Source organism: Pezoporus flaviventris, unplaced genomic scaffold (genome assembly GCF_033815535.1).
Source record: "Pezoporus flaviventris isolate CSIRO_AGI_PZ_B2104156 unplaced genomic scaffold, CSIRO_AGI_Pfla_v1 ptg000007l, whole genome shotgun sequence".
Classification (NCBI taxonomy): Eukaryota; Metazoa; Chordata; class Aves; order Psittaciformes; family Psittacidae; genus Pezoporus; species Pezoporus flaviventris.
In genome coordinates, this window is record NW_026892555.1 from 83,571,556 (window position 1) to 83,595,777 (window position 24,222).

The 24,222-nt window shown below is 40.8% G+C and overlaps 1 protein-coding gene across 1 annotated transcript in view; it reads left to right on the plus strand.

The window, feature by feature from the left end:
* The window catches only part of CDH20 (cadherin 20), a 113,669-nt gene that overhangs the window by 70,374 nt on the left and 19,073 nt on the right, over positions 1-24,222 (plus strand). The window contains exons 2-6 of the mRNA XM_061449281.1: positions 8,240-8,606; positions 14,208-14,502; positions 16,159-16,278; positions 19,807-19,974; positions 21,820-22,007. Coding sequence (XP_061305265.1) covers positions 8,364-8,606; positions 14,208-14,502; positions 16,159-16,278; positions 19,807-19,974; positions 21,820-22,007 — 1,014 coding nt within the window. The 5' untranslated portion in view covers positions 8,240-8,363. The remainder of the gene's footprint in view (positions 1-8,239; positions 8,607-14,207; positions 14,503-16,158; positions 16,279-19,806; positions 19,975-21,819; positions 22,008-24,222) is intronic.

Sequence of the window (24,222 nt, forward strand, 5' to 3'; positions counted from 1 at the left end):
AAGAGTTCAACTGTTTGGAAGAATTGGCAATTTCCAAAGGCAAAAATATTTCAGTATAGCAGAGATCTGGTTTGGGAGACCATGTTGCTTGATGGCGAAATGACATCAGTCTGGTGTCTATTCCCTATAGCACCTGTTAATACCCAAGGAACAGACAAAAATACAGTAATCCTTGGGATCTCTGTCTTTCATAATACTAATGGAATATCAATGCACTTATATTAGTGCATAAACTCATTTCCTTGGAAAATCAGACTCAAACCAGCTGCAGAAGATTCTCCCTTGTGAAGGAGGACAACAACCAGATGGCACACAGCAGATAATGGAAGGATGGGAATTTTGGCCAAGAATACCTCAGCTCGTACAAAAGCTGCTATTACATCAGCATTACAAATTGAATGCCAAGACAGGTAGAGCACGTGGTTTTTGAGTCCCCTCTGAAAGATTCACCTTTAACAAACTGCCAAGCCAAGAATTTGCCAACAAGATGAAGCTTAAAAAATCTTTTATATTCTAGTAAATGCTAGCTCTTCTTAGACATTAAGAAATTCAGGCAGAGGAACAGCCATCTAGCACACTAAACCTTCTCAAATGGGAAGAGACTGGTAAAGCTGGGAACATGTCCCATCAGTGGATTATGAAGAAGATGGAAAATAGATAATCGAATCCTCTTTGTGAGGGGCATTGTTAGTGCATGCTGCATTTATAGATGGCAATTAGATCACTCTTCATATACACTCGCTGTGGAGACTGAAACAATTGAGTTTGAAGGCAAAAATCTAGAAGCTGGCATGCAAAGCATCTGGGGATGTTTTTTAGGCTTTACTAACCAATTCTTGCTGTATTAGAACAGTTCTGGAACAAATGAGGTCAACACATCTTTTTTCCTTTTTACTTTATCCTTTCAGCTTGAAAGTGTCCTGTGAAGGCTAGACACGCATATTCTGTATTTCTAGAAACACTTTGAAGCTAGGTGATAGGAACAGGGTAGACTTTGACAGTTTAGATCGAGAAAGAAGCTGTACGTTTCTTTTGCTAGTTTGATTTCATGGACAGCAGCTTGAAGTTGGATTGAAAATGTTCATCCTGTTGGTTAGTGGCATGTCTTTATGTTCAGACAAGGCATTCACTGAGGTCAGGACAAGGTACAGATGCCACTGCTGTACAGCTGAAGCAAGGTCAGATTCGAGAAATACAAATTATATGAAAGATTTCCACCTCTTAGAATCTCCTATGGCTATTTTATAGGTTAAAGACAATCCTTTCTCTATGAATATAGCCACAATTTTATCAAAAAAAAACAAAATAAACCCCACTGTGTGCTGGTGGGTGCATGAGTGAGGGACGAATATTGTTTTCTGGTTGGAAAAAGGAGTTACCCATCCACTTCTTTGTCTTCAACAGATGACTTTGAAAGGTGGTTGTTCTGAGTCTATTTCTAATATGTCAAAACACTGTATGAAAAGCCAAGTTAACCAGAAACACAGTCATAATTAAGCTGGTGAGTTTTCACCAGTAACAGCATTTAGGTACTTGCCTGTCATTACTTTTGATCTTCATGCATGAAAAGAAATATTACCTCTATCTGCCCCAGGCAGACAGCTGCTTCTCATATCTGTCTCCAGGTAGCAGATAACATGTTTTCCATCTTTGACATTTAGGGAGTATCAGAGAGCTTTATTATCTAGCAGCAGCCATGGGATAAGAAAGAGTCCAGTTTTCACTTCTATGTGGAAATATGTCATATTCTGGGGACTAGCATACCCAAAATGCAATGTTTTGTAGTCAAGGAACATGATTTGCTACCATAGCCACCACTCAGCACAGACAGGGACATCTCAGGTTCAAAATGCAGTCCAGGTGTGCAAAAGGAATAGGTTTTATCCCATTGCAGGGGAATGGCAGATCAGGAAAGGCATCTGCTCAGGATCTGGAAGAGGGGAGGGAATGAAGCAAATGGGCAGAAATGAAGTAAATGAAAAATAGAGGGAAGGCATTAGTACATTTTTCTCAAAGAGGATTGTAACAGTTGTGACTAAGTCCTATTCAGGGCTTAAATATTCCACTGCCTGGGGCAGCAAGATGCATCCCTGAGCTTTATCTAGCATTTATTTCTATTTTCCAGTTTATCTGCAATGCCTCACTTAGCTCCTACTGAGGCTGACTTCAGCAGGGTTAGTTAAACCAGCATGGAGCTTTTGAAACCCTTTTGTATTTCTGTCCTATTTTTACAGTAGTATTTACGGTACCTCACACTGAGAAAAAGCTGGGGATCAGATCCTCCTCTGATGTAAGTTATCAGCATTATTTTATTTGGAAATGTTTACTTTGTGATTGTGTTTCATTATTTTTGATCTTTTTAGGCATCTATAACCATAGGGCTGGGATTTATACGATGGGACTCCCTCTGTCGTTTTGTGGGATTTTTCACTCTGCAGGCACTCTGTAGCTTTGAAGGGCTTCAGATCTTAAGCAAAATGAGTTCACTGATGTGTCCCGGGAGAGACTGTTGACTGGTCTGTAGATGTAATTTTATGACAATGGATTGTATTCTGAGTTAATGTTTATGCACCATATGGTATGTTGTCAAGTTTCATTGTATTTATGATAAAAATAAAAATACATGTTCAGGGCCAGTCTATTTTCAAGAAAAGTAACAAATGCCTCTAGATCTTTCCTTTCAATTTAAACTCTCTCAGTAAGTATAACAATAGGTAATAATAGCAGTAGGAGTGGCCCGGGCCAGAGATAAAACATATGATGCTGTGGAAGCAGTCCAAAAACATTTAGGACTATAATCAAACAGCCTGTTTAGAGGTACCTAACTTAGGTACTGCAAGTGTTAGGATTTCTAAAATGAGACAAGTGTTACGTAAATTGCTTAAGATATTTTAGATCCTGGCTCAGTGGAGCCTCCATCCCTAGAGGCTGGTTTTAGGCATCTATTGCTGGTGGCTCGCCTCGTACAGAATATAGCCTACACTTTCTTACTGTCTGGCACTGCTGTGGGGTTATTGCAAAGACATTTTATGACAAGGCTGTAAGCAACTAAGAGTACAGGAAACCTAAGAAATAAACTGTATAAACATAAAATAATAATCTATTTACCAGGGGGTAAAAAACTGTTCAGTACTCACACACCCACGTTGGGTTTAAAATAACACGAGAAATTCAAGGAACAAAGTATATAGCTCACTAGGAGAATTCTTTTCAGTCAAATTTAGTTTCTTCCTACTGTGGTCATTAATGAGTTATTTGGTTTCTTTTGGCAAAATGGTGGGGGGAAAACTCTCTAAAAGTGTCATTAAACGCAGAAATAATTTTTCATCAACATGCTGCAGTGTATGTACTGCTAAGAAACACACATATATATATTAGAAATATCACATGTATTTGTGTATTTATGTACAGAGAAAGTGGAGGAAGGTGTTTAAAAATGATTGTCTCTCTCTTCCCCACTTTCTCAGTGTAACATGTCTCCTGCAAATGAATTGGCTCCACTCAAGCAATGTGCCTGCATAGGATCCACTAAGGTCTGTAGCATTCTGCATGACTGCTGGGTCCACGCAGCAAAACACATTGGAAGGACCAGGCATAAAAGATATAAGAATGTAATTAATTTTATGAATGCAAATAGTCCACTGGCTTTCTGGGAGATCGCTTGATCCACATGATGAACATATACACTAAGCATGTACATAAACCTTTTCAATTCTGAGCTTTTTGACCATAAAATCTCTGTGTTTATGCAGATATATATTGAGCATAATACATTTCAATCCCAGTGGAACTCTCTAGATGCCCATATGGTCATCCAAACTACTAATATTTTTATCCTTTCCTTAGAAGCGATGTTCTTTTCAGAATTAACAAGATAAATGGGTCATGTACAAAAATGCTAGAAGTTGGTTCTATATTTGGCAGATATTTCTTTTTCCTTTTAATATTTTCCCAGAGCTAGATATTCAACTAAGAATAGCTTAATTACGATACAAGTATTTGTTAAGGAGGAGTCTTTGAAATTGGAGCATGAAGAGGAGTTCACACTTGGAAACCACCTACTCTAATTCATAATATGGGGCAAAAAGAGAAATTTGTATTTACATTGGTGGAAAACGCATTATTTTGACCCTTTTGTGTAGAACAATCAGGTAGTTTCTTTGTACCGTGTATGGACCACCAATTGCACAGAGATCCATCGATCTTCACTGGTTTTTATGAAGTCGAAAGCCCTGTTTGTAACTGTTTAGTGACATGAAGAAGGATTCTCTCTGCAATATTTGCAAGAATAGAAAAAAATAACCTTAAAGTGTGAGCTGATAATGAAATATTCATCACAAAAGCAGGGGCAAGGAAGGCATTCACCTTGGGACAGGGATCTAAACAGCACAGGTGCAGCTAAGCCTATTACAATGGAGTACTCAACTATGGGTAACAAACTGGGTTCTGAAACATTTAAACTGTTCTTGAAAAATAAAAAGCCTTCTTCAGAAATCCCACAGCTTTTGGTCATGCAGTCTTCCTGGGCTCTATAGTTCTTTTGTGTGAGCAAGGAAAACAAGATTTCCTTTCCTTTACTGCCCTGAAGTCTTTTGCACATCCCCGTACTGTGCCATGAAACATGTTTCTATAATGTATTTCATATGACAAGCAGAGGCTTAATTCCATCTTTGCAGATGTTCCTAAGGACCCATTTTGAAGGGCTCTAAGAAAAAACTTGCATTAAGAGAACATTAAAGATTTGGTTTTTACCTCACTCAGTCATGCCAGCAAGTGTCTTCCTGTTTGACTGGTCCCCCTGATCTGCCTGCAAGGCACTACCTAGCCTAAGGCAGAAGAAGAGGCTCTGCCTCAAAGCCTGCATCTTCATTCAGTGACAAAAACCACTAAGGCCCACTTAAGACCAGAGATACTGCCAAGCTAGCCCATTCAAAGCATATGGCTATCATCCTAATGAACTGTTATCTCTAGAGTCAAAGTGACCCCATACTTCTCTATTAAACTCACACAGTGAAGAAGCTGTCTGCATGAGTACTCTGAAAGACTCAGTCATCCCTTACCTAAACTGTAGCTCAACCATCACTTGTGCTACCACACAATTCAAACCCTAAAAGTACATGTGTGCCTTTTACTCTGCTGAGAAATATTCTGCTTGACCAGGAGTTCTTGCAGAGCCAGAGGCCAGTAGTACATACCTGGGGGAGAGGAAATTGTCAAAAAAGAGTCTCAGAGAAATCAGCAGCACCTGGGACCAGAAGTTTTTTGTTCTTTTAATACTAGCTGAGGACCTGAGACAGAAAAAATTAAATCCCATTCCCCTTTAGCCTCAGAGACAGAGGAACCATTCTTGATTAAACGTTATTATTCATAGTGGTAATTTACCTTTAGTCGAGGAGTAAACTGTGATGAGTTTGAGCCTGCTTGCTCACAGTTTTGGGAAGACACAATACACCAGGAACTCTGGTATTAACAAATATCCTCTACAAGATTTTACATTACTTAAGAGAAAGTTTCCTGATGGTTGCCATACCCCAGAATGAGATTACATTGGGAATAGGAAATGCTTCTAGGGATGTTACCCCTGCAGGTTACTGAGTTGCACACTGTTTTCAGAAATGTTCATCATGGAACTGCACTGCAATCCTGAGTGACATTCAAATGACAAAAGCTGTTATCACAGGGAGCCTGAAGCCTTTATTTCCTTACTCTTGCCCTTTATTTCACTGTTTCTACATATTTTGCTTTCTGCTGATAGAAAACACATGCAGAAAAAAAACATCCTGATTATCATATTTCTTTTGCTATCATTACTGGTCTACTGGTAACTCTACCAGTTTAGTTAACCATGTCTTGATACTACTTTGCCTGAGTGCTGTGGATCCTTGTTGGCTGAACTTAATTACAGGAGACGTCTGGCACAATTAGTTTTGAATTTGTGGTTTGGAAGTTCACTTACAAACAGTTCTTTTTGACACTAGAATTGGTCCATTGTGTTGTATCACCTTTTTGCCGCATGAACAAAAATGTAACTGACTTGTACAGCAGATGGAACTTCTTAGAGTAAAAACTTCAGGCAGGACCTTCTTTTCTGGATTGCAGCCTGCCTCCACTTCCCCCTCCTGTTGCATGGCAGAGGCAGTTCTGTGTTCCCTCAACTCATGCTGAGGGATGATGGAAGGCCCCTTCCTACATTTACTCACCAACAAAACATGGGTTGTCAATAATGTCCCCCTGACTTTGCTGAGAAAAACTTGGTGTTCACAACATGCCAAGAACAAGGTGGACATACCCATTATATGAAGAGGACTTCAGCCTCCACTACCCAATGTAAGTGTAGATTAGCAATTGAGAGCTAAGGACTCACAGGACAGAGAGAGGCAAGCACTGCACACACAGCTCTTGGACTCTTTTAACTGTGGGTATCCAGCAAACTGAGCCTTGTCCCTGTGTCTCCCAAACAGCTGCCAGCTTCTTTGTGAAGCAACAGACACACAGGTTACTGCGGTCCTTCTGGGCTTGTACTGCTTAAATAAATCCCCATTCTTTGCCTTTGCAGACAATAAGCCCTAGCACATTACATAGGCAATATCTAAACAAGCAGCAGTTCTGTACATTGCTCTGCTTAGAAGAGATTTACCATGTTCCATTCTTAAAGTTTGTCCTTTTTTTGTTGTATCTATTGAGCCTTAGGCTGTAAACTTTCAAAGGTAAAGGGCCTACTAGTTGTTTGCTACACTTCACAAGTCTGTGGACTAGCAGCACTGTGTAGTCACAGTCCTTCTGGGCTTTATACTTGGAAGCCTTATTTTGTGTAGAAATTAGTCTGAGATAGATCATTAAGTTGCCTTACTTCCCCTATGGACATCTATTCCAGACCTAATCTGCCTTTTTCAGATTTCAGGCAACTTTTGGATTAAATTCTGAAATTCAGTAAATTTGTGAGTGTACACAGTTTTCCAGTTGTACAAGCTTGGATGATGGGGAATTTTTAAACACTCTCTTCTCTGTTGAAACACTGCATTGTCTCAGTCTTCAAAACATTATCATGCAACTCTTCAAAGTTTTTTTTTTATGATTTTGAAATCTTTCAAGGATTTCAATTAGAAATATGTGTCAGACATCACCTGCTACATTTATTACCACAGCATAAAACAATTAAGCCTAAATACTTAAGTATAGAACACCAGTAAAATAAAGTGTGAACTGCTTGCTTAAGCCTAAGCCCTGTATGCATTTCCTAATAAGTTTGTCCTGAAAAGTGAAAGATTTCTTAAGAAGAACAGCAAAAATACTAGGCCCACAGAGTAAATGTAACTGGGGTGTTTTGACAGAGTAACTTGGGTGCAGCACCACATCATTAAACTCAGCAAAATGGTGAAGGAAAGTAGCCTGAAGTGAGCTCACCAACTAAACTGACTTCATGACAACAAAAGATCCTAGACTGATGAGAAAGTGTCCTTTTATAGAGGTCAGCATTCCTCTGCCTAAACAAGTCTTTCAGACTTGTGAAGGAAAAAATGTGTAAGCTTGACTTGCTTGGACACATCACCCAATAACATGCGACCATCAGCACTCTGAAACTGTTTGTGGGTTATAAAATGATTAACTGACCATTCAAATTCTAGAAATGTTGAATTTGTAGCAGCAATCAGATCCTCAGGGAGGAGGCAGCAGAGTGTGAAAGCTGAATTCCAGCAACAGGGAGGTTGAAAGAATAATTAAAATTAGAAACAACTTGGAGCTGCTAAAAGTTATATTTCAGGTTTGCAACATAGCAATAATACCTGTATTTATGTAGACGTGTGGGCTTGCACGTGTATATAATTACAATGACATAATTTTCAAATAGAAAGATGGTTGCCAAAGTGTGTTCACCAGCTATTATTTTTCAGAGTGAAGTGTTTTTAAATATTCCCTAAGGACTTCTGGTCATAAATACTTCTAAAGAGTATGCACTTAACTCATGCCAATCAATACTGTAAAGCAACACTACAGCTAAGTTAGTGAAGTAGAGAACTCTTACTTATTGACTAAACCCTGGTGATTCTTGTATCTAAGGCTTCAGTTCTGCAGCTTATATGGAAATAGAATTCCTAGTTTCAGAAGGTGTGCATCCTGCTATTGTATTTTTATATAGAAGATTAAATATTTTACAGCATATATGCCTATTGAGGAAAATCTTTTACCTTGGTGGGGGAGGGAAAGCCCATTCTCCTATGACTTTTCTTTAACTTTACAGGAGACTACCATTCCCAGAACAAGGATCTCTTGGACATTTTAAAGGACTACGCACAGGAGCTACTTTCTTCACAAGGGACCTAAGATACTGTGGTTTGACTTTTAAGTCAGCCCTTGTAATACAGATGTGGATTTCAGGTAGAATGAGCAATGCAAAGAGCTTGCTTGGACTTGGCATGTCCTTGTATTTTTGGGGACTGATGGACCTTACTACAACTGTGCTGTCAGGAAGTGCCAGGCCCCTCACTGAAGGGCAAGAAGACGACCTGTCAGACAAGCTACATCAGCGCATGAAGAGGAGCTGGGTGTGGAACCAGTTCTTTGTTCTGGAGGAGTACACAGGAACCGACCCTCTTTATGTTGGGAAGGTAAGACCCGCAACAGGAGGTATCTGGCAGAATGTATACATCTGAGTATCTGCAGACTGTGGTGAAATACAGGAAGTTTCCCTAAGTGCCTTTACTGTCCTCCTGGCAGTGAATTTATTTATTTAACTTCTGCTTCTAAGAGCTTTTCCCCAGTGTCACCTTCTTTTGGGAAGAATTTCTGTTTCGGAGCCTGTCAATCTATTTGCCTGTTTCAAAGAAAGAGATCTGCCACATCAGTCACCATCTGTAGTTATGGCAGTGTTAGAAAATCTGCAGTGATCTTTCCAGGGACTCCAACAATGTCAAGGCAAAACAAGGTTTTATTGGCACTGAATTAGGAAAGAAAGGAAAATTTTGTGATCATGTTTCTGTCTGTGATCAAGTCAGCTGAAAGCTGAAATTCACAATCAAACTAAATAAATAGCCAGTTTCCCTTGAAAATTGACATTTCAATTTTTATTTTCTAAAATTCTGTAGGGTCAGAGTATCTTCTTGCTAAGCACAGCTTGACTGCAAGTTAATGCTGTGGACTACAGAGAAGTTGATCCAGATCTAGAAGGATAGATGGACAGCTCATTAAATCCAACCATGAAGGGTCCTCTTATACCCCAATAACATACACATCAGTACAGATACATGTCAAATGGATCTCTAAGCTCACCCCATCTTCTCGGCAGTATTTTGCATTTACATTTCTGTAGCTCCTTGAGGAAAAAGCTGGTGGAAATCAAAGCAGTGATATCTGCCATCACAATCTCCCTCACTATAACCATCCTCTTTTTTTCTGTTTTCTGACTGCTTTTAAAGACTCTGAATTGTTTAAAGTATTGACCCTTATTCAAAGGTTTATGGTCAGCACCAAGGTGACAAATCTGAAAAAAAGTGGGGAGGAGAAGATTTAGTGTACTTAAGTGTTTGAACAAGACAGTTAAGATTTTAGATGCCTAGAATATCAGATACCACTATGATGGGTGCAGACTATATATAGGTAGATATAAAAAATTAAGAACTAAGAAAGGATGTCAGAAAACAATTCCTTTCATTGCTTATTTTTATATGATCAAGGCTTCTTCTTTCTTTCCTATCTATCCATTTGCAGGGAAAACAAACAAAAAACAAGAACCACATATCCAGAGGCCCTTTTTGGGCTTGTATTTATCATTCTGCAGCCCCATGAAGCTAATTTGTGCCTTCAGTCACTCCAGTATAAATCAAAATGAATCCACAGGCTTCAAAAGACCTCCTCCTCATTTATCCCTGTGTGACTGACAGCATGATATTCTCTCCTTCCTCCCACAGCAACGGCATTCCTACTGATTGCCGCCAAATGAGACCTCATTAGTCTTCATTCATCTCTGCATCTAGCATTTCAGCTCTTGATATCTCTATTGATTAAAGAAATTAATATTTGTTTTCATGCAATTGCCAGCTTTGGAACAAGGGCCAGACATATTATTTCACATGCTCAGTTTCATCTGAAATGACTCCAGACTTGCACTGTGAGCTGAATTTTAGCTAAAACAAGTCCTGGAAGAAATTGACTCATCGTTGGTTGATACTTGATTTTGTCATTAGGAGCACAAAAACTTGGCGCAGTCGGCAGTGCTCTTGAACTCGCTGCTGCTCAGCTCTGCTGAACCGGGGGAGGGAAGCAGATACAACTCTTTGTGATCTGTGCCCACCATACAAAGGCACAACCTGCTGTCAGAGAATCTCCAGGAATGCCAAAGCCACAGCTCTGTCAGCACAGAGTGTGAAAGGGCTAATTAGCTCGCACAGTTAACAGAGCCATTTAACCCCATACACTGTTGAGCTGTCTGGGATGGATCCCTCTGAAGGCCTAGCTCTGCACTGTTCCATGTAGACCAGACAGGGAACTCTATTGCCAGAATGGGCCTCTGGGGGGGCAAACATTTCATCTTCTCCCACCCCTGAACTGGGTGCAGAGCAGGCAGCTGAGCAGTGGGATGAATGCAGTGGGGGTTTCCATGATGGAAAAGCTTACCCTTGTCTCACACAGCCAAAGGCACAGGCTCTCAGAAGGCCATAAAGCCTACTACAATTTGTCACCCTGCCTGCATTTGTGCTGCCTGTGTCTTAGGGATCCTTAGAAAAGGGAATAGTCTGTGGGCTGAATTAATTGTCCTGGCAGGCCAGAATTTTTTCAGTCCAAATCACCTCAGGCTGACTCAGAAACAACTCTGGAAGGGCTTGTGCAGGGCCAAGAGGAGGTGTGGAAGAACTTCCAGCCTACTGCTTGCTGCTAGCACCAGCCCCCCAAATAGCTCTGGGTCCCATGCCTGGACAGGCAGAGCGTCTTCTGATTGACACCACCCACAACACCGTGAAACACCCTGCTAGCAAGGCCTTTCTTTTATCCATCTGCCCACTCCAAGCCCAGGTCAGAAGGAGAAAGAGTGCACAGCATAGATCCAGTTGTATCTACTTTATATTCTGAAGGATTCCTGTAAGAGAAGGGCTCTTCCGGATGCTCTTGTACAGCTGTTTCTGGCTAGCTATGTATGACTGGAACAACCCAGAAAGCACCCTGACTTGAACCATAGGTGCAGGCTTGCCTAATATGATTTTCAAGGCTACTATGAAAAAATGTAGTTTCCTATGTAACTGTAAAGCAAGGTGTAAAGTAGCTTATGGACAGAGAAATTAAAAGAAACTTCCTGAGGTGAAGTCGTTATAATTTTTGCTTTTCTGTAGTGTTCATAATTTAAAGTATTTCAGCTTCTGAGGGTTCCTGGTCCTGTCAGATAAATACAAGGCTTCAACTTCCCTAGAGGTAGCCATTACTGGCTAATAGAACAAACTAGAGAAACTGAAGCCCCCATATTTGCTACAGCAGCTATTTCCCATGTTCATCCAGCAGCCTAAACTGTGTCAGTAATTGAACTGGGGACAGACTTCACCACTTTGCCATGTTGGAGACTCCCTAACCCTGTTTCAAAGCATTTGAACCATAGCAGATGAATGAGTAACAAAATGCTTCCTTTCTATGGACTATCACTGTAGATCAAACAAACTTACTCATGCATCCTCACTACCTCCCTGGAGGTAGAGAAAGGAAAGCATATCAAGGATGGAGTCACAGCCTGATTAGTAGAACTGTGCAAGTCCTCCCCTGAGCTGCCCTCCTCAGCACCACTCCATCTGCTTTTTGCCAGGAAATGTGTTGTTTAAATGCAGATATAACCTCCGTAATCTTTTGTACCACCCTCATCAAAAGAAGCAATCCAGGCTGACACAGTTAACAGTTTCTCAGGAGTTATTTGCTTTATTCCTCCCATATTCCATTCCTTAATATGGAGGAGAAAGTACAAATGAATTTCTTCTGTGTCAGCCACAGGGGAGCACAAATTATTGCACCACCTGTAAAACAGAGCAAACTTAAACCTGGATCACCTTTCCAAAGTACTGACTTCTATGTACAGTCTGAACTGCAGGATCCTGATACTGGGTTTCGTGTGAGCAATGGTGTAACCTTCAGTCCCTTCAGACACCAAATTCATTCAGATTTATTGCAGTCTGGCAGTATTATGGCTTTTATGCTCTTTTTTGCTGTGTCTAGGGAAAGCAGGTTACACAAGAAGCTGCAAAAGTGCCGGTAGCATTTCTTGCTACTTAGTTTTGGTTGAGACCCAATGTTTGTAACAAATCAATTAGACAGAGATCCTCTTGTACTCCCAAATTCTTATTAGGGTGCCATGTTCATTCCTTGTTTGCTCCCTACACAACTGCATTCATTCCAAACAGGCTTTGGACCAAAGGTGCAATTTAACCTATGAGTTTAATTCAGCATCTTCTTCTAAGTCTTTTAAACTTCCCTGAGCACCTGCTATTTTAAAAGGTACGCCCTTTTCCTTTTTCTTTTCTTTTTTTTCTTTTTTCTTTTTCTTTTCCTTTTTGTTTTTCTTTTTCTTTTGATGTTTATTTTTATTTTCCTTTTTTCTTCTTTTTATTTTTATTTTCCTTTTTATTTTTAGTTTTGTTTCCTTTTCCTTTTCTTTTTCCTCTCTGAAAGACTCCCATCTCTCAGTTGCAGTAGTCACTAAAGAGATCAGTGATGAAGCAATGAAATGAAATATCAATGGCCTGACATGGCAATTGTCACAGTCTTCCAGTCTGTTACCATTAGCAATGCTTAGGGCAGATAAGCTAATTTGTCCCCTATTAAACTTTTTCATATGTGTAAGTTACAGTAGAGTTTTCAGTGTGTTTTTAAATACCTCAGAGATGAGATTTCTTCGTTCTTTTTTGAGAGAATAGTTTGTAATTAAATGCATTAAGTTTGACTTCTGCTTTTCCACACAAATTATCATTTATATTTGGAGTCTTTCTTTCAAATCCTACCCAAACTGTGTTCATATATTCCATTTGTTATTCCAATATTTTCCTTTCCAGTACAAATATTTACCTATGCATATATGTATATGCATTATATATGCAACATATATGCATTTTAAAATGTGCCTAACTGAATCCAGCCCACTTTGATCACTTTTTTCCTATTATTTATCTATTCTTTATTCAAAATGATAATCACACAATATTCACACCTGAGCCATTCTTGAATATCCCATTTTGATTATTGCATCTCAAGTCTATTGTGTTCCTGTCTTTTGGAACTTAACCAGCCCCGTCTCTGGGCACAGGTCTTTATGTTCTATCCCATAAAAGCATGGAAGTATGAGCATACTGTTAAGAATCTTCCTACTGTGAGTGAAATAAATAGATCGATTTATTTGTCTTTTGATGTAGTATCCCAGTATTTCATGGGAACTGGGTGGTAGTCCCCAGGATGACTTCTTTCTCTGTTTTAGATGATAATTAGCACTGCATTTACTTCTCTCCTGTTCTATTGCATTCACAGCTAAGTGTGGCTGCTCAGGACTAATCAGCAGTCATTCAATAAATCCATTTACTAATTCTCTAGAAAATCTCGGATGCCTCTAATCTCTATGGCCTGCCATGGTCACAATCATTTCTCATTTACTTTACATACTGTCCATTCTTTCCTGAATATTTAAGGATCAATCCTAAATTTTACTGCTAAAATTTTCATGGTAGAAAAAAATAAAAGATTTCTGAATCATGACAGTTACTGAGTAGCTCTCCCATCCTGCTTTCCCCTTGATCCCAAACAGATTTGCCTTATCTATCCCAGCATTATGCTACCCCTGACTCCTCTTAAACCATGTGAGCAAGCACAGTCCGAAGCTTTGCTGACCTCACCTTATCCCAAGCCTGGCAGTGAGGCCTTCTCAGTGGCCATTGCAACCAGGCAAAAGATAATTACTGTGTTGAGTGAGATCTCAAAAAGGTACAGAGCCTGTTCCTTTTTGGTTGTTTCTGCCCTTTATTCTGGCACAGCTCTGGGGCCAGAAATAGGAAGACAGGAGAGGGTTTTTAATTGCAACTCTGTGATACAGACTTTACTGAGTATTTGCCTCTTTCAGCAAAACAAGTTCATTAAAACCAGATCGTGAGTTCCAACAGTGAGACCAAAATGCTCAGGATGCTCATGTGCTTGGTGTTCCTCAGCAGCTGCTTGCCCAGCTCATAGTAACTGAATCCTGTTCCTTTCTGCAGCTCCATTCTGACATGGACAGGGGAGATGGTTCAATCAAATACATCCTCTCAGGAGAGGGAGCTGGCATTGTATTTACAATTGATGATACAACAGGGGATATTCATGCCATTCAACGACTGGACCGGGAAGAAAGGTCACAGTACACCCTCAGAGCACAGGCTCTGGACAGACGAACGGGCCGGCCGATGGAACCTGAGTCAGAGTTCATCATCAAAATCCAAGACATCAATGACAATGAACCCAAGTTCCTGGATGGACCATACGTAGCCTCTGTTCCAGAAATGTCACCTGTGGGTAAGACAGATTTTGTGGAGTTTCTTTCCCTATAAGCAAACTGGAGATGATCACCAAAACATAAATTCCCTGACTCCTTGGACTAAGCCTTTGTCCCTTGTGCCAGAGCCGCAGAACAGGAGAGCTTTCCCTGGGGTGCCTGGCTGCCACAGAAGAGGGATAGCAGGTTTACACCACATTCAACTGGGCCCCTCTGAAAGAAAACACACCAAGGGAAGCCGGAGAGCTGAAAAAAGGTGTATTTTGAACATGCCATCCTCAGGCAACTTGCAGTAATGTACTGCCCCTTCTCTCCTTCCATCAGACGGTAGCAACACTAATAACCATTAGGCAACCATTACCACCCAGAAAAATAACACAGCTTTAGGAACCTATTCTAGTTCATACTGAGAGCTGAAGTAGTGCCCAGGAGACATCACAACAATTATTAGGAGCTTTGCGCCTTCTGATCCCTGTAAGTCTGCACTGAAGTCAGTTCAGTGAATCCCAAGATTCTGGTACCATTTGCTCTCCACTGTTAGAGAATGAGATCATGTCAAAGGCAGTCCCGTTGCTGTAGTGCAGAAGACAAACAGCAGCCTTCCTACCCACCCGAGTCAAGAGAAACCATTTCCATGTAATGGATCCAATATTCCCATAAAACATTATTTTTCTGGACTCCTTTCTTTCAGAGCGGCTCATTGCTTTTTAGCTGTGACGTCATTACAGAGATAGTACCATATAAATCTCATGTCCTTCTTTAACTTCTCATTCTTCAATATTATGTTGGCATAAAGCTAGAGACAATCATCAAATACAAAAGTTCCATTCAGAAATGGTGTTTCTTAATGGTAATGTCTAGATTGAATTCAGATTTATTTTCAAGTGTGTATCGAGTAACATCGGATTTGTTTCTAACACAGAACATTAAGAAGGCTAGGTATATTCATAAAGGCATTGTCTGACATTTTAAGGAGTCAAAACTCACATATATTTCAAAGTTATGCTTTACCATCTCCTTTTTAATGATAAATTAATTCATCTGCAAGCCATTAATGGCTTTAGAGGAAGCAGACCTTGAAAACCAGTTGAAGAAAAGAAGTCTATATACATCTGTGCAGGTTCCAAAGGGCACTTAAGCACATTACAATCACAAGGTCATGCAATGTAAACTGCAATCCCACAGAGAGATAATCTCAGATACACATCCCTTCACAGTCACTATTTGTGTACAAATGGTTTCCATCTCAACATACAGCATTCATAGGCCTGCTACAGCAGCTCACGATTAATTTCAACAAAGCTATAGATCTTACTTGAGCTGCCTTTAAAAAATATTTAAAATCAAGAAAAAGGGAAAAAGAAGCAAGGAATAAATAACTACCAGCCCTCTGCAACCCATAACAAAGTACTGTTATATTGGCAATTCTGTAACTGTAGTCCTCAGACTACTAGCTTTTTTATATCTTCTTATAGATGCATGATGAATTTATGCCTGTTAATTCCTTTAATGCTAATGAGATAAAAGTATGGGCTATAACAATAAACACTATGAGCAACAAATGAAAAAGTTTGTTGTGGTAAAGCTTTTGTTAGGCACTTCAATTTATTTTGAACTGTACTTTTCATGCCAGCTCTTTATCCCACAAAGTCTTACCTGATGGATTTTTTTGTCAGGCACCTCTGTTATCCAGGTGACAGCAACAGATGCTGACGACCCAACCTATGGGAACAGTGCAAGAGTAGTGTACAGTATTCTCCAAGGACAACCATATTTCTCTGTGGACTCTCGGACAGGTATGTTATTTCATCAAGGAATGAGGCAGTGTGAAAACAAAAGAAAATGTTTCAAGCAGAAAGCAAAGGCAGTGCATTGTGACTGAGGTCAGAGAAACGTATTTCTGTGGCTCAGAGTCAAGATAGAGCAGTACTGTGTGAGGGCTAAAGCAAGGCCATGGTAATGAGCTCCAGAATGATGTGCTTTCTACAGTGCTATATTCATCCCAATGACTGTATTCTGCAGCTCAGAAGCTGGATGGGTCGGATGCTGTATATGTTCTTGTTGGCATCTATCATTGCAACAATGTCTTCAACACATCTAGATGGTAACAAGGCTTAGAGGGAAAAAAAAGTAACCTATGAACCAACCAGGACTGGAAAGTGCAACTTGGATGAAGTTACCTGGCATAGTTTTTTTACCTAAGGGTGTTCTTGTTAATAACCTTAAATTTATCTATAGGATACCCTCACTGTTTTGCTTTCTCTCTCTCATTTTCTGTGTATATCCAAGGTTCATATCCAAAAGAGGAATCTGGCAGGTTTTGACAGTTTCTAAAGGGCATCTGTAGTGCTAAGGTCAGAAACGCATGAGACGATAGTCACTGCTGAGCCCTAGGGGACAAAGCAGAACAACACTGCATAATCTGCTTCTGAAAGTTAGCAGTTCAGGGAGTAGGTGCTCTAACCAAAAACGAGTTTGTATGTGGCATGCTATTTTCTCAGCTCTTTACATATAAATAAAACAGCAATGTCCATTTTGACTTCAGGTTATCAACCACAGATAATTATAGATTTGCTGGGTGCTGAATGATTTCTAAGAAACAGCAATGTCCATTTTGACTTCAGGTTATCAACCACAGATAATTATAGATTTGCTGGGTGCTGAATGATTTCTAAGAAAGCAAAGAAGCAATATTCAGGGTCAGACCTGGTACAGATTAAACCGGTAGAGTGCAATTTAGAATGAAGATAGGCTTTTAAATACAAAATTATGTTCTTGATTGGTATTTAACCCAGAAAAGTTCTTTTTCTCCATTTATCAATTTCCCAGTCACTTAGACCTGCATCTCTGCATATGTCCAGAGCTGCCTCAGCCTTTACAGATGGACAACAGGGCACCCTTTTAGACAACATGCAGTTGTGAGCCAGAAGCGATTTCCTCACCACGAACGCAATACTCTCACTAGCTTCCCCACAGCAAACCACCCACAAGATTTGTTAACCCAAAAAAATGCAATTGCAGCTCTCACATTCTTCTAAAACGGAACTGAATTATAAACAATCACCCGCTCCTTTATATTGAAGCATAGTGATTAAAGCACCCAATAGTGGACAACACATTTCAGTATACTGCTCTGTTAGAAGAATTTGGTGTCCTTATCCTTCACCTCCCGACACAATCTCTTGGTTCCAGAAGCATGACTGTTCTGCCACTGGCCTCACAGGTGCTCAACAAATGTATATGTAAAGGTGCAACTTCAAAGGAAAGCTGAGAGCCTCTTCCTCCTTTTTTTCAGGGTACTTTTACAGCCTGACCATGATCATAATCCCCTAGAAGGTAAAACCCAAGGATTTAAATCCCCTCAGGCAGAGCAGGCAAAAACCCCTGAGTGTCCAACTTCCCAAGAAACCATCTGGCTGTTGCAAAAAAGAAAGGACATCACCTTAGCTCTGCTCTTTACTACTTTTTTTAAGAGAGAAAACCTCATTCAGTTTGATTAAAACAATGGTATCAGCACCCTTTGCTTTGGAATATCTGAGGATCTGATCATTTCCATAGCCCTAAGGAAAGTTTTAAGGTTCACCACCATCTCCAGCATTTCCTTGCTGACCAGTTACATGCAGCAGCATCAGAGGCTTCCTGCTCAGCACAGTTGCTCCTCTGGGTCCCATTTGGAGGAGCACGAACACCGGCCTGGCTGAGTCCTGCTGCCCTGGAGTGGCCCTTCTGCAGGGACCAGAGGGCCCCAAACATAGGCATGGGGGAGCCTGGCTTTTAGGCGCTGATGTCTTTTTTCATGTATCTAGACTGTTCTGTATTAAGGACAAGAGAAGAGTGGAAATACCCTAAAACGTATTCTTATATGAAGAAAATACTTTCCAAAATGATAACCATTTTTGTATCTTATTTATATCCATGGGAAGTATTCAGTACTGGTCACTATTTCTTCCCTCTTGCATACAGCGATAATTGCCAATGCAATATCTTTTTACTGCTTTTTTATTAAACCCATATGTCATCTTCCTGCTAAAAATAAACACTAAATGCAGATCACTCAAGTTAATAGTGTCCTGACATGCAAGTACTGCCTGTTGAGCCATGCAGCTAAGATGGTGCCCAGGGCTGACACGTATTTGCCCCCACATAGAAGGCCACCCCAAATGTGTCATGACCGATGTCTAGCAAGGGCCGTAAGTGCCATGGGAAGTGTCCCCTGGCAGTGCATGCCCTGGGCTGCATCACCAGCCACTGCTGCTGTCCTGCTCAGGGACTCCGCTGTGGCCAAGCAGTAGCGTTGGGTAGCTGTGCTGTGAAAGAGAAAGCCACCAGTGTGCTGTGGGCAAGTAGTTCTTGAGATGGTATGAGGCACACTGGGAGAACTCGAGGTTTGACACCTCTGCAGTGTAGACCTGTGCGCCTCCTTCCTGGCAGACAGCCGTGGGGATGAGCAAGAGCTCAGTGGGGACAGCCGGGTGAGAGGGAAAGGAGTGCAAACGCCCGCAGATCTGATGCTCCAGGAAAACCAAAGAGCAGCATCCAAACCCGAGGCAGACCCCCGACAAGCCCAGCATGGTTGGCAGGAGGGGGCCGGGCGGGTGCGGTAGCTGGAGCCCCAGGGACGAGCAGCAGCGTGGAACAGCTGCGGCAGGAGTCGCTCCGCCGCCCCACAGCACCGACCGCGCCGCTGCCCGGGCCTGCTCCCCGCAGCCTCCGAGAGAGAAGTGCTGCTGCCACCTCATGTCCTCTTGCAGTAGTGTTACCCCGAAGGACACGGAAGCTCTGCAGGTGGGGGAAGAGGGGTCACCACCCGCCGTCCGGCCCAAACCAGCGGCAGCTCTGCAGATTGTACTCGCGTAACCCGCAGCGCGATTCCCCAAGGTCCCGATCAAAGCCTGTGGGCTTATGCCAGTTTGCCTCCAGGACTGCATGTGTAGGGACGATGGAACACTCACCTTGATCTATCTGTTAACTAATCCCATAACTTCCACTTCTGTGTGGACAGTCATCCCCGAGCAGCACAACACACTCTGCTCCTGAAAAGTTTTTCCAGCTCTCTTGGAAGGCAAAGTTTGCATTTTGAACAGACAGCCTGCCCCAGAGCTGATGCATTTTAACTGGGCCTCTTTAAAATTCACACCTTCTGTTAACCTAGATTTAATTTGGGTAAGTTTTACTCTGCCAGTAAAGGTGAGAGTGAATGCAGAGCCTGGTCTCATTCTTGACATAGGGGGTAGAATGCAGGAGCAAGAGCACTCCACCTTGTTTGTATACTCTTTAACTGCCATTTCTTTTGTTCCCAAAACCTTTTTCCCCCTCAATCTCAGGCTTAATTAGAACAGCTCTAATGAACATGGACAGAGAAGCAAAAGAATATTATGAAGTGATTATCCAGGCCAAGGATATGGGCGGACAGCTGGGAGGATTAGCTGGAACAACCACAGTCAACATCACCCTCTCTGATGTCAATGACAACCCACCCAGATTTCCACAGAGTGAGTACCCACTGCAGTAGGGTGGACAAAAAGGGGTGGGTGAGTTGTCTGGCTGCTGTTTGCTGTCATTGCAGACATTTTCAAGCTCTGGATAGCCACTATTAGAGATAAGCAGAATTTCAATTGATGAAGGAACTTTCCTTCAGAAAAAATGTCAAAATGAGTCATTCACCACTTTGTCTTTCAGAAAAGGTTTCTGACCTCAACAAAAAAATATACTTTTTTTTTTTTTTTAAAGAGGAGGAAATTAATTTAGAGAAAAAGGAAGAAGGATGTCTTTAATGTTCCTCGAATGCTTATGGCCATTGCCTTTGGCTGCTGATTGCTGCCCTGACTCTCTCTTCATCTCACCTCCAAAAGGATGTCTGTCAAATCAGGGACATGTGGCAGTGCTAGAAGCTGAAAGATAATTCATTCACTACTCCAGCCAGGTCACTGCAGGGGAGCGTCTGGTAGCTGTGCTGCCAGTGTACAGTGCGTTGTCATACAGGCTGCTCTCCAGAAAAGCTTCATCTAAACCTTAGCAATATGCAGTCAAACCCTAAGACATGCAACAGCCACAGTTAATGGAATGCAAAAGCAGGCAACTCCACTCTTATCAGAAATATTACTTTGTATTTACAAAAGTGATCCTCAAATCAAGATTTGCAATATTTTGTTCTTTTTAATTTGTTTAGATCAAATGTATCTACATAACTCTACATTATTGTTAAAATGAAAGAAACTTTTCAAGTTTGATTGAACTAAATCTTTCAAGGGATATACTTTCATTAAAAAATAAAAATTCTGATTCTTTTGGTGGCATAGATCAGTCTCAAGCCATTTTGGTTTTACCGTTTTTTCTCATCCAGCTGAGAAATAAAACCTTCTGCAGTTCTTTTTGTTGCTATTCTCCATCTGTTTCTGCATGCTGCACTGTTAAATCAAAGCATTACACTAAGATTAGCAAGAAACCTCAAGTTCTGCTTTTCTGTCAGAGCAACTTGTTGAACACATCAATTCTGTTTTGAAAGTGGCATGTATTGTAACTGTTTGATATCAAACTCTTGATTAAGAAAATTAAGAATAGATTAAACCCCATCCTAGGTGTTATCCTGCTTTATAAAGGTCAATAGTTGGTGGAGCCAACAGAGAGAGTGCAGCAAGGAAGGCCTGAACATAAAGTATGATGGCAGAATAGTATTTTAGGCTCAACATCTATATTTTTTAAGCATATTTTCAAAATAGAAGCTCTCGCTTTCCCCAGGCTTGCTGCTCAGCAAATTAGTGATGCACCAAATATGCTCAAGACAGGGCTCGTAGGGAGAGGTAGTATATTTTAATAGAGTAACTAGTAAATTTGGAAGAAACAGGCAAGCTTCTGAGCTCTCAAAGCCTTGCTCAGGGTTGAAAAGAAGTTTGTACTGACTTGAGAAAGGATTTGTGATGCTCAAAACCTATGTGTTTATACCCTGTGTACAAGCTGATCTAATAGAAGATGCCTGTCCTATTAAAGCTGTTTCATATCCTGCTTTATATCAGGGCTTCAACAGCACAAGTGTTAATTGCCCCATTTTTCTGGTTGAAGTTCCCCTTTTCAGTAATATTGCTACTTTGAAAAGAACCCTTTGAACAAACCTGTTGATATGGCAAACTCCTAAATAAAACTTTCCCAGGCAACTCAGTGGAGCTGGGGCTTTTTAAAGGAAATCACACTGCTGTTGCAGCTTTGGGAAAGGTACTGGAGACTCCCTGCAGGCTATGCAGTGTTGTGGCTTGCCCTGATCTACACTTCACATCGCAGTCTTTGGTTCCTTTTCACAGCCTGTTTTTTGCTCCCCTCTCCCTCTCTGCTGCTTGTGCCAGAGCATTATCAGATGAGCGTGCCGGAGTCCGCTCCTGTCAGCTCCACTGTGGGCCGTGTGGTTGCTAAAGACCTGGATGAAGGCATAAATGCGGAGATGAAATACAGCCTTGTGGATGGAGATGGACTGGATGTCTTTGATATTAACACTGATCCTAATTACCAAGTTGGCATCATAACTGTGAGAAAGGTAGTAAAGTTTCCTTTTTATAGTAATTTATATGGCTAACATGTAATTCCTGGTTACATTTTATGTGCGCAGCATTCCCTTATGCCTGTAGTAATTTGGTTCCCATTACGTGACAGTAGCCCCTTTCCTGCTATAAAACACAATTTTTTTAACATTCATTGCTAAAATGTGAAAGCAGACAGCGTTCCTAGGAGCAGCCTTTAAAAAGTAGGGAGAGCATTAGCATAAACATGTCTTTTCCTACTGAAGGAATGGTGCGATTCACTATTTATCTATTTAAATATTCTCTGTAGCTTAATTATCCTACAATACAAGAAATTAGATCAATATTTGCATTTGAACTATACACATTTTTCACTCCTGTGTCCCACAAACAATAATAAAGCATGCCTTAGAATTATTTATAAACCAATAAAACCCAGGCAGGTTTTTTTTTGATTGCTGCTTGAAGATCCATAAATGCTAATTAGGCTAGAAGAAGCTGTCTCTAAAATGGCAGCTGTGAAACTGCTAGTACTCTGTACCGCAGGCTATGCAGAAAGGCATGGAGTATTTTTCCTTAGACTCCCTGCTACAGGATATTTATTCTACAAGCTTACATAAATGCTAGAAGTTCAACTCTGTTTCTACGTTATGAAATTATAACTGTATATTTCTGCCTAAGCGTATCTAGTGTACTAATAAGGAAGTATATTCTTCATTTAAATAGCCTGGGATTAAATTGTGCACTAAAATGGAACAGCACATGGCAGAGATTTGACCCTACAAGCCTCTATGCCCTGCGGCAAAGTATTTAAACATGTATTTATGGTCACATTTCTCCTGAGCACTAGTCCCTAAAGTTAAATAACTTTGCTGGAATTAAACAGAGGTTGAATACAATCTCTAAAGTAATTTTTCACTAATTTATTGATGAAAGAAAATTGTTTCTTTGGAGTAAATGTGTCAATAATCTTGACTTTTGTTATTATGAATACAGTTCTACTAGATGTTTATGTACGTTAGCAGGAGAAGTTATAAACTTTTACAGCATCAATCATACCTAGCATGTACTGGCATCAGGTACACACTGCTCAATACATAAATGTTTGTAAAATTCTATATATGCCTGTAGTTTTTTGTAATGTTATGATCATCAATAGCAAAACATTGGGAAAGTTGAACTTTGTATCCACTTAAGAAAAAAATTATTCAACTGCATATCAAAATGGGGGGAGTGGGGAGAGAGAGAAAGAATTTCTAAACCCAGAATGAAATCTTCTTTGAAAGAAAGCAAATCTTCCCCTTTCATTTTTCTAGACAGATTTCCCAAGCAAAATGGCTAACACTTCTATCATGGGCATCAAAATGTCAGAATTTACGGTTACAGATAATTACACTGCTTGTAGTCTTGTGGCCACTTACCACAGCCCACTAATCCCAAAAATGTTGATTACCTCCTAAGAGTTACAGCTCTTTCCAAGCTCCCTGCCTGTGAGGCTGATAGTCACTCCAGTGATGGTTTTCCCCCTTCTCCCTTCCTGGGCTGCCACACTGCCCATAGGAGCAGGGTGGTGGGTCACTCAGCCAGGACCAAGCCCAGTGTTTCCTCCCTGGTCAATCACTTCTCACAGCAGCTCTTGCTAAATCCCTCCTGCATGGCACATCTCTTAGCGTCTGTCCCAGCACTGGGGTAAGGAGGATGAGAATGAAGAGAAGTTTCCACTGGTTGCCTTTCCTCTCAGCTGTGTTTTACAATGTTCAGTTTGTAGAAGGCAACCCGCTCGCCCTCCCTATGGTTCCACTGTTGGAAAGAGGTTTGAACATACCTGTGGAAGACAAAACTGAGGGCGGCAGTGATGTTGAGGCGTTGGCACGTGAAAGGATCTCTGGAGAGAAAGCCATGGCTGATGAAGAGGGCAAATTGAGGGAGTCTGAATGCAGAAGCATCAAAAATACGATTGCTTAGCACACTTGTTTGATTTATCTCATTTGTCTAACTTGATCATTCCAGGTGATTATGCCTTTTCATAATGTAGTTGGGTTTTATAGCTAGTAACTGTTTCTGTGATTTAACAGCTCTTTTTACAACTTAGCTTTTTAGTGTACATGCAGTGTTTCTCGTGCAGTTTTCCGAGAAACCATGAAATATAATGGCCTCTTTCTTAATATATGTTTAGGCAGCTTTGCATTGCGCATTCCTTGACAGATGGACTATAAGTGTTGCTTGATCATG